Consider the following 14629-nt stretch of genomic DNA (forward strand, 5'->3'; position numbering starts at 1 on the left):
CTGTAGTGAACTCAGCGCTACTTGGTTTCTTGTTTGGAGCGTGTCCAATACTGTTCAGAGAACAGTGACCGGAGAACTACCAGACAGAGTACGATCACGTGATCCCCGTGCTTCCTGTTTATATAATGAGAACGTTTCTAACGCTATGACCAAGTAACTCTGTCTCGCTCAACATTCGCTGTAATTCTGTAATGCGACAATGGGGTTCGTGTCCTGTCTCTCTCTGTTTGGGCTGCAATTATATTTTGTTAACGCGGCTCCTGTTGAACCTTTGGAAACCGCTCACCTGAGAGGCGTAGGTAAGTCACGGATACGCCTGGGGCTTTGAGGACGGGAACAATACGCAATTCCAAAACAATAATGTAACAATGTAACAACTTTCAGATAAAAAAATAAAAAAATATATATATAACTTCTTATATATATAAACATTTTCATGTCGGTGTAGTGCTGTTTGAAGCTGTTTATAGAAATGTATCTATGGACTTCTTGTTATAAATGGTCCTTATAGACTTTAGGGAAACTACCCGTGCATACACATAACCTGACACAATTCTCATGACAACAGTATTGTTTTTAGGGGCAATAGCCATGAACACATAACACCCTGTTAATATCTTAGTAATAATACCCTGAGGAATAGCCTAATTCTATCTCTATCACTTTCTCTCTCCCTCACTTCCTTGATCTCTCTCAATCTGTCTTTTTACTTCTCTCTCTCACCCTCTCACCCCTCCCCCTTCTCTCTCTCACACACTACCTCTCTCCCCCATCTTATATCTTGCGTCCGTGCTCTCTCCCTCTCTCGCTTTCCCTCCATCTGTTTCTCTTCCTTCCACTGCCATGGTATAGGAAAGTTCTGGCATGTCTCTGACCTGCACCTGGACCCCACCTACCACCTGACAGAGGACCCCACCAAGGTGTGCTTCTCCTCCAAGGGCGTCCCAGCCTCCCATCCAGGCTTGTTTGGAGACTTCATGTGTGACTCACCTTACCAGCTCATCCAGTCTGCCTTCACACACATCAGAGAGGCTGGCCAGCAGGCACAGTTCATGATATGGACAGGGTGTGTGCTTTAACATCCAACCAACTGGGAGTCAGGTGGCTGAGTGGTTAGGGAATCGGGCTAGTAATCAGAAGGTTGCCGGTTCAATTCCTGGCCATGCAATAATGACGTTGTGTCCTTGGGCAAGGCACTTCACCCTACTTGCCTCAGGGGAATGTCCCTGTACTTACTGTAAGTCGCTCTGGATAAGAGCGTCTGACTAAATGTAATGTAAATGTAACCACATGATGACCAGAGTATTCATTCATTTGTTCCCCTGAGTTTCATCTAGAACCTTGGTGTAGAAAGGTGGTGATTGGTTTGTGTCAGCTGATCCTGTTCAAATGGTGGTAATTACACTGTGTGATGTGAATGTCATCATCTAGGCCTATGCTTCTCAATACATGTTACTTGCATGGGGATGTTTGTCCTAGCACTCTATGCTAGTTTCAGATCATTTCAGATGACCGTTGTAGTTCCTTTATTCAATTATTAGTGTAGCAGGTTTTAGTATATTATTGCAACATCCTTGCAATAAGTGGAATTGAATCTGCCAGTCCCAGAATGAGGAAATGTCTGTAGAAATCTCCATGATAAGACTCTAGATTAGAATTTCAGCTGAGCGTAAATACATTTAGCAATGGAACAGCATGGTTGCACAAAAGCCATAGATCATTGATACTGGACCCAGAGCAGTGAAATAGAAGTTTACAATCTTGCCATCATAACATTGTGACACAAAAAGGACTGAATAATGTCTGTATTTGTCTCTGGGGGTGGGGGGGGGGTGGGGCGTGGGTTGAGACAGGTTTTCTAAAAACATCTCTGTGGCTGGGATGAGAAAACTGACATTGACATTGTTCTCATGGATGTGGCCTATTCATATTATAGAAGGTGTTCCTATTGGTATAACATATTTTCGGATTCATGTTACAACATGTCTTATTTCATTACAGTCTAATTCCTCCTCTCCACAGAGGCATTCGATTGCTGAGAAAGCTGCATTCAGCTGTACATGTAATAAACATGTATTAAGTTTAATAAGCATGTAATAACAGTCCTGTCTGTCCCCAGGGATAGCCCCCCTCACGTGCCGGCAGGAGAGCTGTCTACAGACATGGTGGTCCAGGTGATCAGTAACATGACTCAAACCATCAGACACTACTTCCCTGACCTGCCTGTCTACCCCGCGCTCGGAAACCACGACTATTGGCCGCAGGTATCTCTTTCTCCCACACTATTGGCCGCAGGTATCTCTTTCTCCCACACTATTGGCCGCAGGTATCTCTTTCTCCCACACTATTGGCCGCAGGTATCTTTCTCCCACACTATTGACTGCTGGTAATTTCTTTTCACTTGCTATTTGCCATATAAACTTTCCTCACTCAAATGTTTTTCCTCTTATAAGAATGGCCACTGATATTCCGACTAGTCTCCAGCAGTTTTCAGTACATGCTAGATTTAAATGATATATTGAGTACACAGTGTGTGATATATTTAGTACACACTGTAAATAAACAGTACATTCATATTGTTTGTATTCAGCTAATGTATAATTTCTTTATTTTTTTGTTAAGCTGTGATGTGCCCTTCTTTTCAGGATCAGTATCCCACCTCCACTAATGCTATCTACCAGGCTGCTGCCAAGCTGTGGCAGCCCTGGTTAAAGCCCTCCTCTCTGCAGACCCTCCGAGAAGGTAGAGTGAGACAATACATCTGTGAGAGTGAGAGAGAGAGAAATATAGACAACCCCTGACCCTGCAGACTCTTATAGAAACTACATATGGAGAGTGATGGAGATGACACTGACAACGAGAGTGATACGGCATAGATATGTCCAACACAGAGAGTGAAATAGAAAACCCTAATCCAGCAGAGCCTCAGAGGGTTAGCTAGGGTGTCTGGTATTACTCTGCAAGTCCATCTCAGAATGTTATTTCTTGGAATCAATGGTTTAATTATTACATTCATGGCTGTTACATTGTCATATGATTCTTGCTATTGAACCCATTACACCGTAACATTTTAACAGTCTCACTGAACGTGAGTCCTTTTAATCCAATACACATCAGCCAGCCTATCAGCACAGGATTCTTAGGTCCCATGTTGGAAATGATAATCTGGTGGATTTTCTCCCTACAGGTGGTTTCTACTCCCAACTGGTCCAGTCTGGCCTTCGTCTGGTCAGCCTGAATACTAACCTGTACTATAGCCCTAACAAGCAGACCCTCAACACCACAGACCCCTCTGGGCAGCTACAGTGGCTGCAGGAGACCCTGGAGGGTTCTGTTCAGGCCAGGGAGAAGGTAACTCGGACAGGACACCAGATTTCCGTCTAGCAAATACCTATTTTTCTATTTTTAGCTATGTATGTCTGCAAATCGTTTTTTGTCTCCTCTCCTCTCAAGGTGTTTGTGATAGCTCATGTCCCCGTGGGGTACCTGCCCTGGGCTCGGGACACCACAGCCATCAGAGAGATCCACAACGAGCAGCTGGTCTCAATCTTCAGGAAATACAGTGACATCATCGCTGGACAGTTCTATGGCCACACCCACAGAGACAGCATTATGGTCCTACAGGATGAACAAGGTTGGTTCGAAGAACAGGAAGTGAAATAGGCTTCTATGTATAGCATAATAAGCATATAGACAAACATAGTTAAAAGTTGTGATATAGGTAATATATTACAAAGCACCCACATAGTTTGTCAGTTTATTTGTATGTTTTTAGAAGGGAAAATGTACAGTTAAAATAATACATTTTGGACTGGAAAATCATAGTCATCATTATCATCAAGCTCTTTTGGATCACAGTAGGCAGGCAAACAGGATATATCTGTCATCATCACACTGACAGTAAGTAGTTCATTAGGAGGTTTGTTCCATAACATAAGTCATTCTTCATTTACTAGCCTTAAAGTCTTCATGAGGTGGTAAACCAATGCTCGCACACATGCACATATGCACACACACGTTCTAGGCACACATACCCCCACACACCGAAACTCACAAACACACACACACTGTGACCTTCTGTGTACCCTTTGCAGTAATGATGCATAATAAGATCATGTTATTGAGCTGCCTCTGGCTAACTACTCAGACAATCAGACACTCCGTCAACATGACCTCTGGTGACCTGCTGCGTTGGGGTGTGACTGGGAGCACGGCAGAGAGCCAGCAGCCACACACACTCACATGTGTCTAGCCTAATGAGCTAACACTGAGACATCTACCTGCCCTAAGTATTTAACAACATCCTATTTACTTGTTGGTTTTCGTCTTCTGTGTGTGTGTCTCTTGTGCGTTTGTGTGTTTGTGTGCATATCAATGCGGGTGTGGTGTCTGTGGGTGGGTGTGTGTGTGTGTGTGTGTGTGTGTGTGTGTGTGTGGCAGGTAAACCGGTGAACTCCTTGTTCGTCTCTCCAGCTGTTACTCCAATCAAGAGTGTGTCCGAACCATATTCCAACAATCCTGGCTTCCGCATGTACCTCTACCACCCCCAGGACTATACTTTGCTGGTGAGCTGACAAGCCGACAAACAGCAGCTACTCTCAAACTATCTCTCTCACACACACACACAACCTGGCTGGGAGGATTTTAAATCATACTCTCCTAAGAAGAAATAAGTGCTGTGTAGATCAGTTTGTTCCTGTAGGGGACAACAAATAGGGTTAGGGTTAACCCCTAACCAGAGATAGAACTGTCCTTGACTATCCTGAGGCAGGTTGATGCTAGTTCTTATTAACTGTGTGTAGGCTTGGGCAGGTTCCTTTGTAAATATAATACTTCAAGAAAACAGAGAGAGAAACAAAGAGAGAGAGAAAGTGAGAGATAAAATGATGAATTGAGTAGAAACTTCTAGACTACTCTTATTTCTCCAGCTGCTATTGAGGTCAGCATCATTCAGGTAACAGTTAGCTCCCTGTGGATAGCTGTGCTTTGCTACTCAACCTTCAGACAGCAGGCTTCTCTCATGATTAATGGGGCTGCCCTTCATTATACAGAGCTACTTCTTATCAACGTTCTTTCTCAGAGCAAGAGTCTGAGCTTTTCATTGATTTCTATGGTCTTTTAACTCCATTTTCCCCCTTTCTCCTCCTTCTCTCCCCTCTCCCTGTTTCCCTACCCTCCCTGCTCTTTTTACTCTCTCCCTCCCTCTATTTCTCTTTATTTCTCTCTCGCTTCCTTTCTCGTGGCCCTCCCCTCTCCTTCCTTCTCTTTCTCTCCTTCCCCTCCCCTCTATCCCCCCTCTCTTATCCTCCCTCCCTCTTTTTTTCTCTCTCTTCCTGACTGAAGGATGTTTGGCAGTACTATTTGAACCTGACAGAAGCCAACCAGTCACAAAGATCTGACTGGAAGCTTGAATACAGCCTGAGAGAGGCCTTTGATCTGAAAGACCTCCAGCCAGAGAGCCTGTTCCAGCTGGCCTCCAGCTTCCAGGACCAGCCCAGTAAAACCTTCCCCAAGTACTTCACACACTTCATGGTCAGCTACAACAGCAGTATTGAGTGTGAGGATGACTGTAAGCTCACCCAGCTGTGTGCTGTGCTGTACCTGGACCAGGATTCCTACTCCAAGTGTATTAAGCAAGGGAAATAAATGAATCATGTTTCTTAAGATTAACATTTAGCCTAATCAGGGATTTCGAGTCCTTTTAATGAGAAATGAAAGCACAGAATATAGAAAATTTATGTTTTGTAATACCTCATCTTTGATTGAAAGTATTGAACCTAAAGATTGCATTCACCGTGAAATGTTTCTTGACTCACTGTATAATTGTATGCCGCTTTTAAAATCCCTATATATGTTTATTATATGAATACTGTAGCAGAGGAACAATGCATTATTGAGAAAGAATAAATGTTTTATGAATGTTTTGAACAAATACGAGATATGAGGGGATGATGGAGTTATTGTTCACTTTAATAAATATCAAGAGAGAATAACACAAAGAGATCTGGTGGTGTTTGTGTGAAATGGATGTCGAGATGTTCTCTCCACCTGCTTCCATATATTCTAGCGTCTGTCCTAGTTCTATCTCCTCTGTCCTCCTCCTCCTGTCCTCTCCTGTCCTCCCCAAGGGAAGTTAGTAGTGTAGTCCAGACTAGAGGAGCAGAGTGGCACTGGGTCATAGAGTTGTGGGAGAGGTTAGTTCCTCCCCCCTGTGTGGAGGATGAAAGCGAGAGAACCCACTCTGCAGGGGGGGGACAGACCCCAACCCCACATGACCTCTCCTCTTCCCTCCCTTCCTCTCTCAACCTCCCTCCTCTCTCTTCCTCCCACTTTTTGTCTTGCTTTCTGTCTTTTCTCCCCACTTACAATGTCCCCCCCTTTTCTCTCTGACTCATACGTTCTGTCCATTTCACCGCACTTCTCTCCAACTCTTTTCTTCTCTTCCTCTGCCTCTTTCCCACCGTACACTCCTCTTTCTCATGGCTCATTTGATCTGCTACTCTCCCTACCAAATGCCTTTCACTCTTCTCTTTCTTCCTGTCCAAACGCTCCAACTCTCTCTCTCTCTCTCTCTCTACCTCCACCTTTTCACCTCCTCTTCTTTCTCTCCACCTCCCCCTTCTCCCACTACCCTTTCTCTCCCTCTCCTCTTCTCCCCCCTGTTAGCATTCCTGTCCTGACTCTGCCTGGTCCCGCCTCAGTGACCAGACCCAACCGTGCAAATGGAGTTGGCACAGGTTGTCATGGCGACAAAGTGGACGCCGTCGCTGGGGAAACAGCAGTAGAAGTCTGGTTGGGGCCCCTCACTAATGACCCTGTTAGATCACCTCTAACGAGCATTAATCAGTAACCTGCCAATCAGAGAGCTGGCTCCCTTGCCCCCCTCAGAGGAAGGGGAGGGGGCTGAAGAGGGGGGGGGGGAGATGGGCGAGAGAGACAGACAGATTGGGAGAGGAGGTGAGAACGGAGGGAGGGAGAGGCATGGAGATGGCGTATTGGGGAAGAAAGGGAGGGAGAAGAGAGAGGGGGAGATCTACTGTGAGGGAGAGACCGAAAGATCAGGAGGGAATGAGAGAAAGGGAGAGGGAAAATGACAGATAAGATAGAGATCGAGTGTGAGAGAGTAGATAGTCTGGGAGGGTCAATATTTGTAGGGTTTCCTTGGCTCTGAGAATAGAATGGCGAGTCACTCTCATTACCACAATTCCTCCAGGGTTGTCCTGAGGACAGCACATCACCTAGGAGATAAGGGACTAGGAGTCTCCTAGGGGGTAGACAGTGTAGCCATTATGTTGGCACTTGATCATGTAGGCCTGCCTCCAGTACAAGTTCATGTTAGGACGGGGGGGGGGGGGGGGGGTCATAAGTAAACAGAAGACAGTCTGATCACTGAAGTACAGTGCATAGTCAAATACACTCTATGTTGTACATATGATATGGATTTTTTAAAGACCTCCCTCTCTATTCTGGGATTCATATTAAACTGAGCTTGATTTCAGTCCATATAGTGACAGCAAGCAGATGTGCTAAACCCCTTCTGTCCTTCTTGTCATCTTAAAGAGAGACCAAAGTCAGCTCAGGTAAAGAGAGATCAAAGTCAGCTCATGTAAAGAGACACCAAAGTCAGCTCATGTAAAGAGAGACCAAAGTCAGCTCATGTAACAGGTTGTTTGCTGCAGTGTTGTTCAGAACACTGGCCATGATGTCAGACTGAGGGTGAGATCTGACTTATGATGATTCAAACCCTGGAGTCTCTATTTTTGCAGAAGGGGTTGATAGTCATTCCCCCCCACACACACACACACACAAACCTCCTCTAGACTTTACTGATGCACGCTTGATACTGTCACATTCTGGTCTGCCGTTACGGGGTTACTGGGTTCGGGGCGGGGCGGGGGAGATTGGATGGGAGGGGGTGCGTGCCAGGGTTTAGGGGATGGGGGATTTGGGGTGATGCATAGGCCAGGGGGGCGGGGGGGGGGGATGTGTTGGAGGGTTAGTCACCACTCCGCTCTCATTATGGATTGATAGAACAATAGAGCACAGCAGATTGGGATGGTGTGAACTGCTGAATGTAAATGTGCCCTACATTCAGCTCCCTCTCTGCTGATGTACTGTAGTTGGACATGGGCTATACACTGATTTTTGAATGAGTGAACCACAATCTTTGTTTCTTTCTTCCTTTATTCTCTTCTCTCTCTTTCCCGCTCTCTCTGCAGGGGTGTCTCTCTGCTGCTCCTAACTCATCTGAAGGATTACTGTCAGGATTGTGTAACTAGCCTCCCCATGAAGCAGGAATCTCAGATATGGACATGAAGATCTTTAAGGGGACGGACACACACATCTGCACACTCACACACACACACACACGCAGACAAACACACACACACCTATGCACACATATGCACACCCACACGTCAAAGGAGATTACACGATGTGCAGCTGTGATGAGGGCACCATTAGTCTCCTTCCGAGGCATTAGCCCAACATGAGGAACATTGACAAAATTAAGACTAACATCCACAGGACTGGAGTCTCACTGCTCCTTGAAGTCATTCACAGCTTTATTATCTGCCAGCTTTACTAAACAAGCAGCATCTCTTTGTTCCTCCTGCTGTTATAATTGAAGTCTGGAGTGTCAGCAATATCTGTAGTGTTCCAGTTAGAGGCTGCAAGGAAGGTGTTTCGTGTCAGCAGTGTTCTGCTTCGAGGCAGTGAGGCTTCTGGAGTCAGCAGTGTTCTGCTTCGAGGCAGTGAGGCTTCTGGAGTCAGCAGTGTTCTGCTTCGAGGCAGTGAGGCTTCTGGAGTCAGCAGTGTTCTGCTTCGAGGCAGTGAGGCTTCTGGAGTCAGCAGTGTTCTGCTTCGAGGCAGTGAGGCTTCTGGAGTCAGCAGTGTTCTGCTTAGAGGCAGTGAGGCTTCTGCAGTCAGCAGTGTTCTGCTTCGAGGCAGTGAGGCTTCTGGAGTCAGCAGTGTTCTTCCTAGAGGCAACGAGTCTGTGAGTCTGTGTGAGAGTGTTGGTGTCTCCATCTATCTAGACCCTGTCTCTTAGACACCCGAGGGGGAGCCGAGGTAAAAGAGATCATAATATGTGTAACGTGTGTGTCTGTGTGTTGTGTTGAGTTTGGGCGTTGAGGTGTGATGAGTTTCATACGCTGGGTCAACATTCCACAGCATAGTTATAATGAACATCTGATGGTCTTATCGTACCGCCTAGACCCTGCCTGCATGCCTGCAGTCTTAGCTCATTGAGCTAAAGCCAACATATATTTTGCGTTGGTCTCAAGCATTATCATGGTCTGTTGTGTAACTGATGTGATTCGATGACTCAAATCACCTGATGGGCAACCCTGTCCTGAATCATTATTAAAGCCTTGCAGAGACCCCTGGGCTTTAGCTCTGTGAGCTAACACAATTAGCTGGCCCATCCGCTTTACCCTGCCAGTCACACTGACCTGGAGTAACCGCTCTCTGCTACCCCCTCCCCCTCCCTTCCCCAGGCGGCTAAAGTCATTGCCCTTCAGGGGGACATGCCCTTGTCCTGCTAAAACTGCTTACTGCTTTCTGCTTCCCCCTCCTCTTCCCCCTTCTCCCTTCCCCCCTCTGTCCACACCCCGCACCCCCTCCACTCTGTGAAAGTCTTTGGTCACTGTAGTGTTACTGGATTAAACATGGCTCAATATGTATGTAAATGCTGTTTTGTTTTTATTCAAGCTTTACTCCTTTGACTTCATTAAGTGTGGACTGATTAATCATCTAAGCACCTGATAATGCGATCAGGTGTTGGGGAGGAGGGGGGCTAATGTTTAAACAGGCTAAACATTACAATAATACTTGAGTTTTTTGAATGTCAATCTGTGATTGACTAATTTCGTGAATTAAAAGCTTAATTTAATAAAACATTCAACCACACATTTAACCCTATGCGTTTAAAATGGTATACGGTTTGGTTGTCTCCAAAAGCTGTGTCCACAGTGCTGGTTCTACCGTACAAATCATTAACTATTACAACTAGTCATTATATCGCAAGTATAGTTATTAGAACTACAGTTATACTAACAGTTGTTACTAAGAAATCAAGGCTGCTTCAGTAGCACTCCTCGGGCTACAGAAATCTTCTTAAACCTTGTGGAGGTTTCATGATGAAACAAAGTAGCCAGAGCAGTGGTAGCCTGAGTCAAGTGTATCCAACCTGCTGCTCTGCTGTGGTCTTGTATAGGTTTATGTGTGCCAGTGTGTCCTAGTTGGGCAACACAACACAAGGGACTATTCATAGAGCTCTCATGTGATGTAGTGCTGCACCCAGACAGACCCTGCTCCCTCTCTTATACTCAGCACAATAAAGAGACACACATAGGCAGTGGTCCACATTTTCTAAAGACCTGCTTGGCCCAGCTTCCAGAGACAAGGGGAAATGCGCAGTCCTGCCTGTATCCCTTACCATGAGGGAGAGCATGCGGGGGGGGGGGGGGGGTGAGTGAAAGAAGCAGTAAGTGTACTAAAGGGGGCTCTGGGAGTACAACAGTAGATGTGTGGGGGGGGGAGGGGTTGAAACAGTTGGCGTGGAGAGGGATGAGCGGGGCACTTTGGGGGGTTTGGAAGGGGGCCGGGTGTGTGTCTGGTGAGTTTTGAATCGGTGGGGCTGGGGGGATAAGGGGTGGCCGAGGGGGGCCTTTCTTCTCATGCTTCAGTGGCCGTTTGTCAGGCAGCATGAACTGCCCCCATTATGCATTCTCCTGAGGAAGCCCCTCCTTCTACCTCAGATCTGCACCCCCACTGCTCTAAGCTGATTGGACTCTGCACTCCTAGTGGGACCAGCATAGCCCGTTCCTTTGCAGCCAATCGTATTACAGAAAAAACATTACCTCACCCTCAGATGATGTACACGCCAAGAAACCCCCATCACCAATTCCTCCCACCTACCCCACCCTAAACATACACCCTTCTTCCCTCTCTCTCCTCTCCTTTTGAGAGAAAGAATGGAATGCTGGGAATAGAGTGGCGCTCCATCCTTCAATCGCTCCATGGGAAACTCTCTCACAGAGAGCACAGAGAAGTGAGGGTGAGAGAGAAAGAGAAAAAGAGAGAGAGAGAGAGAGAGAGAGAGAGAGAGAGAGAGAGAGAAAGAGAGAGAGAGAGAGAGAGAGAGAGAGAGAGAGAGAGAGAGAAGGATGAGTGAGGGAGTGAAAAGAAAAGAGCTACCAAGAGCTTGGTATCTGCAGTGGGGGAATGTTGTTCAGTAGGTTACGTGTATTGTTGTAGCAGACATGAATGAGAAAGAGGAAGAGAGAAATAGTGAGAGAAAGGGAAAAAAAGGGAAAGATTTGAAAAAAGGCAGCTAATAGAGAGAGGGAGAGAGACAGACAGAGAAAGAGAGGGAGAGAGACAAAGAGAGAGAGTGGGAGAGAGAAAGAGAGAGAGAGTGGGAGAAAGAGAGAGAGCTTTTGAAAGCAGACCAGTCATCCAGTGATGGTGACTGCTGCCAATTAAAATGTGACCCACTGTGTGAGAGGTTTCCCATGGTCCTCCAGGGCCAAGTTGCTGTTCGTCTACACAAAGCACTGAGTGGAACAGTGGTAAATATGTGTACATATGTGTGCTATAAAATACAGCAGTCAGCCAGATAGAAAACTGTATGAGTAAAAGATGTGAAGAGAAGTTAGAGAAGGAACAGGACTGACACTAGGGGCCTGCAGAACATGTTTAGTGAGGAGCCAGATGGAGCAAGGGAACATCTTGGGGTGGCACGTAAAAAACAAACAAAAAAAAACTTACATTCTGTTGAATAGTTCTGCCTTAAATGCATATATTAGACGGTCTTCCAAGAAGATTTAAATGAGTGGGGATTGTCAATAGGGATGGCCAGTAAGTTTTGCTTGGTGGGGCCGTTGAACTGCCTCTGTTGTATGACTGTATGTCTGTAGTTCTTTCATTGTATAAAGGAAGTCCCTCTGAGACACTGTTTCTTCTTCTTCTGTGGATATCTGCTCACGCAGTCTATGACAACGGAAAATACAAGTTGTAAAGAAATGCATTTAGACTGCAAATCACAAAAACGATGATGAGCATGTAGTCTTGGTTCTTCAGGCTAAAAACATACTGTGTGTCGTTTTTACCCCAAATAAAGCTAGATACGTTCTTCCAGCAAACTCTTACATCCCCAGTTCAGTACTAAGGTGTGATCTAAGCTCATTAGAAGGCACTTACGTAACAATTTTAACTCACAGTATCATGTGTGTGTAATAGGCTCACATTCTACTAAGTGGAGCAGGGTGTTGGGTGTGTGTGCGCATGCAAGTGTGTGTGTGTATGTGTGTGTGTGTGTGGGGGGGGGGGGGGGTGCAGCAGGCCTGAAGTTGGCCCCCGCAGCAGGACCCAGACTGGGGGGTCAATGGGTTTGCCCCTAGTAGAACATCCAGTCTAATAGCTTTGATCCTGCTCGAGCCTAAAGGGGTTGTGACCCTTTTCATTCCACTTGATATACACTGTACTGACCCCCTGTGACCCCTGACCCAATGACTGTGCCCTCTACAGATGACTTCACCTGCAGCTCAAGCTCACTGTCTGCATATGGGAAAATGGGGGTTTGAATGGTTGGATGGTTGCATATGGAGGGAGGGGGTTGTGGGTACATATTTGAAGGGATGAGAGAGGGAGGTTGGAGGGTAGACTGGAGTATATGTGTGTGTGTGTGTGTGTGTGTGTGTGTGTGTGTGTGTGTGGAGGTGGTGGGTGGGGGGGTACTCTCATTACTGCTGAGTGCCTACGTTCCTTCACTGTTAATCTCAATGACCTGCCTTGTTACACATGGTGCAGTAGTAAATGTCAGTTTAATGTATCAAATCCAATCGAAGACAATGTATATGTATAGCACTTTTTTACCAGCAATGTCACTAAGGCCTTCATAGATCCCCTGTACAATATGTGTCAAATGAGATGATGATGTACACACATGCCTGTGCCATTCTACACGTGTGGTTACATCAGCAATGGTTCTTTGTGTCTCAGATCTGGAGCTTCTGTAGTTTGCTCTGATCTACAGGTCTACTGGTCTATTCCTCACCAGCTTCAAAATGATGGGTGGTCTACTGCACGGTCAGTACTGGTATTTTTGCAATTTGAATACAAACGATGCAAACTATTTCTTATTTTCTGATGGAGGAGATCCATGACATGCAGTACTCACAGGCACGTTCACAGTTTGTAGGTATGGTGACTGTGAACCGATTTCCAGATAAAGGATGTCCATGCTGCAATACTGCCACCGTTAGGCGGCGAATGTGTACTTCATCCGTTTGACAGCATTATTATAGCTCGCACGAGGGCAGAATTAGCACTGAGGACTGTCTGGTTAATCCATTTACATCGTGCAGTGCTTTCTATTTAATTGGATATTTTGCCACTGGAAATTTACGATGTGACAAGACTACCAATAGGAAACTGAAGAAGAAGAGGATGAACAATAGCTTGTTAATGTCTACATTTGAGAGCAAATTAAACACACAGGCAATTTGTTGTGTGTGCATGTGTGTGATGTCTGTATGTCTGTACGTAACAGACTTAAAGCAAGTTGCTTGAACCAAGAGTACTACATTTTTATTCTAGAGACTGTCCGGCTGTAGAACACACACACACACACACACACACACAGACAGCATTCTAATAGGACTACACACAAAAACATTAGCATGTTAGCTCATCCTAATTCTCCCAGATGTCACATAGCGAGATCCGGTCGGACCCGCAGGCGCATGTCGGCCGACCATATGGCGTTGAATGTATCACTTCTACAGCAGCACATGTTTTTTGTTCCATCAGAACATGTGCACACACGCAGCGAGAGATTTAGAGATGCCCCAGGGTGGGCCCCAGCTAAACCAACAACACTAGTCCATTACTACTATCTGAATCATGGAAGCCGAGCTCACCCGGACAGCACTGATGCTAGCCAGTCTGTGTAGATTGCCGCACTGGACCCAACCGCTTGTTTCCGACAGCGTTGAGTTGAGAAGAAATGACACCTAAGGTCGACAATAAAGAGGAGTATGTTAAATTGAATTGTGTCCGTTACGTGTCGGCTTAAACAAACTGACTTTTGATTAATTGGATGAATGCCCAGAATACTATTTTCCCCATAGGCCTTCTCTCTTCACTTCTTCTCGAAACGGCTGGAAGAGGAGATAAGTCCCCCCGGGTAAAGCCGTGATGCCCAGCTAACAGACCAGACGTTTTCACACCAGCACGTTTTGAAACAGGCTAGAGGTCGAGGCATCGGGAAGGAATACGCCAAACTAACATTAAAAGACTGTATACCTACAGGAACAAGTGCATGTGTTGGACAAGGTGACTCTGTTGCGGCTTTTCTGACAGAATGGCTATGGCGCTGTCCACTCACCCTGGTGCTGAATCGGTCACGGGAGTGCTGGACTCACAAGCTTTGGCTTACCCCGACAGCAGTGAGTCATTTAATGACACTAAACATTGGGCGCAAGATGGTCATGGAAAAACACGTGCCTTTATAGGCCCCTCCAGAAAGATAGCCTTTACTAGCCTTGGATAGATTGATAGAGTTTCACACCGATATATTGTGGTCCAATAACAGTTGAATGTCAGTCTAAATGCCATGGAAGAG

General features: G+C 45.9%; 1 protein-coding gene across 2 annotated transcripts; it reads left to right on the plus strand.

The window, feature by feature from the left end:
- Positions 1–84: 84 nt before the first annotated feature.
- smpdl3a (sphingomyelin phosphodiesterase acid like 3A) lies at positions 85–5993 on the plus strand. 2 transcript variants are annotated; one of them, XM_062467269.1, is made up of 8 exons: positions 85–299; positions 853–1066; positions 2120–2264; positions 2646–2742; positions 3188–3351; positions 3454–3634; positions 4441–4565; positions 5344–5993. In XM_062467269.1, exons 1-8 carry the CDS (start codon positions 200–202, stop codon positions 5644–5646), a joined length of 1329 nt encoding a protein of 442 aa, XP_062323253.1. In that variant the 5' UTR covers positions 85–199; the 3' UTR covers positions 5647–5993. The 2 variants fall into 2 exon arrangements, with proteins under 2 accessions (XP_062323253.1, XP_062323254.1); XM_062467270.1 differs by lacking the exon at positions 85–299 and having other exon boundaries at positions 853–920.
- Positions 5994–14629: the final 8636 nt, after the last annotated feature.

Source organism: Osmerus eperlanus, chromosome 8 (genome assembly GCF_963692335.1).
Source record: "Osmerus eperlanus chromosome 8, fOsmEpe2.1, whole genome shotgun sequence".
NCBI classification, from domain to species: Eukaryota; Metazoa; Chordata; class Actinopteri; order Osmeriformes; family Osmeridae; genus Osmerus; species Osmerus eperlanus.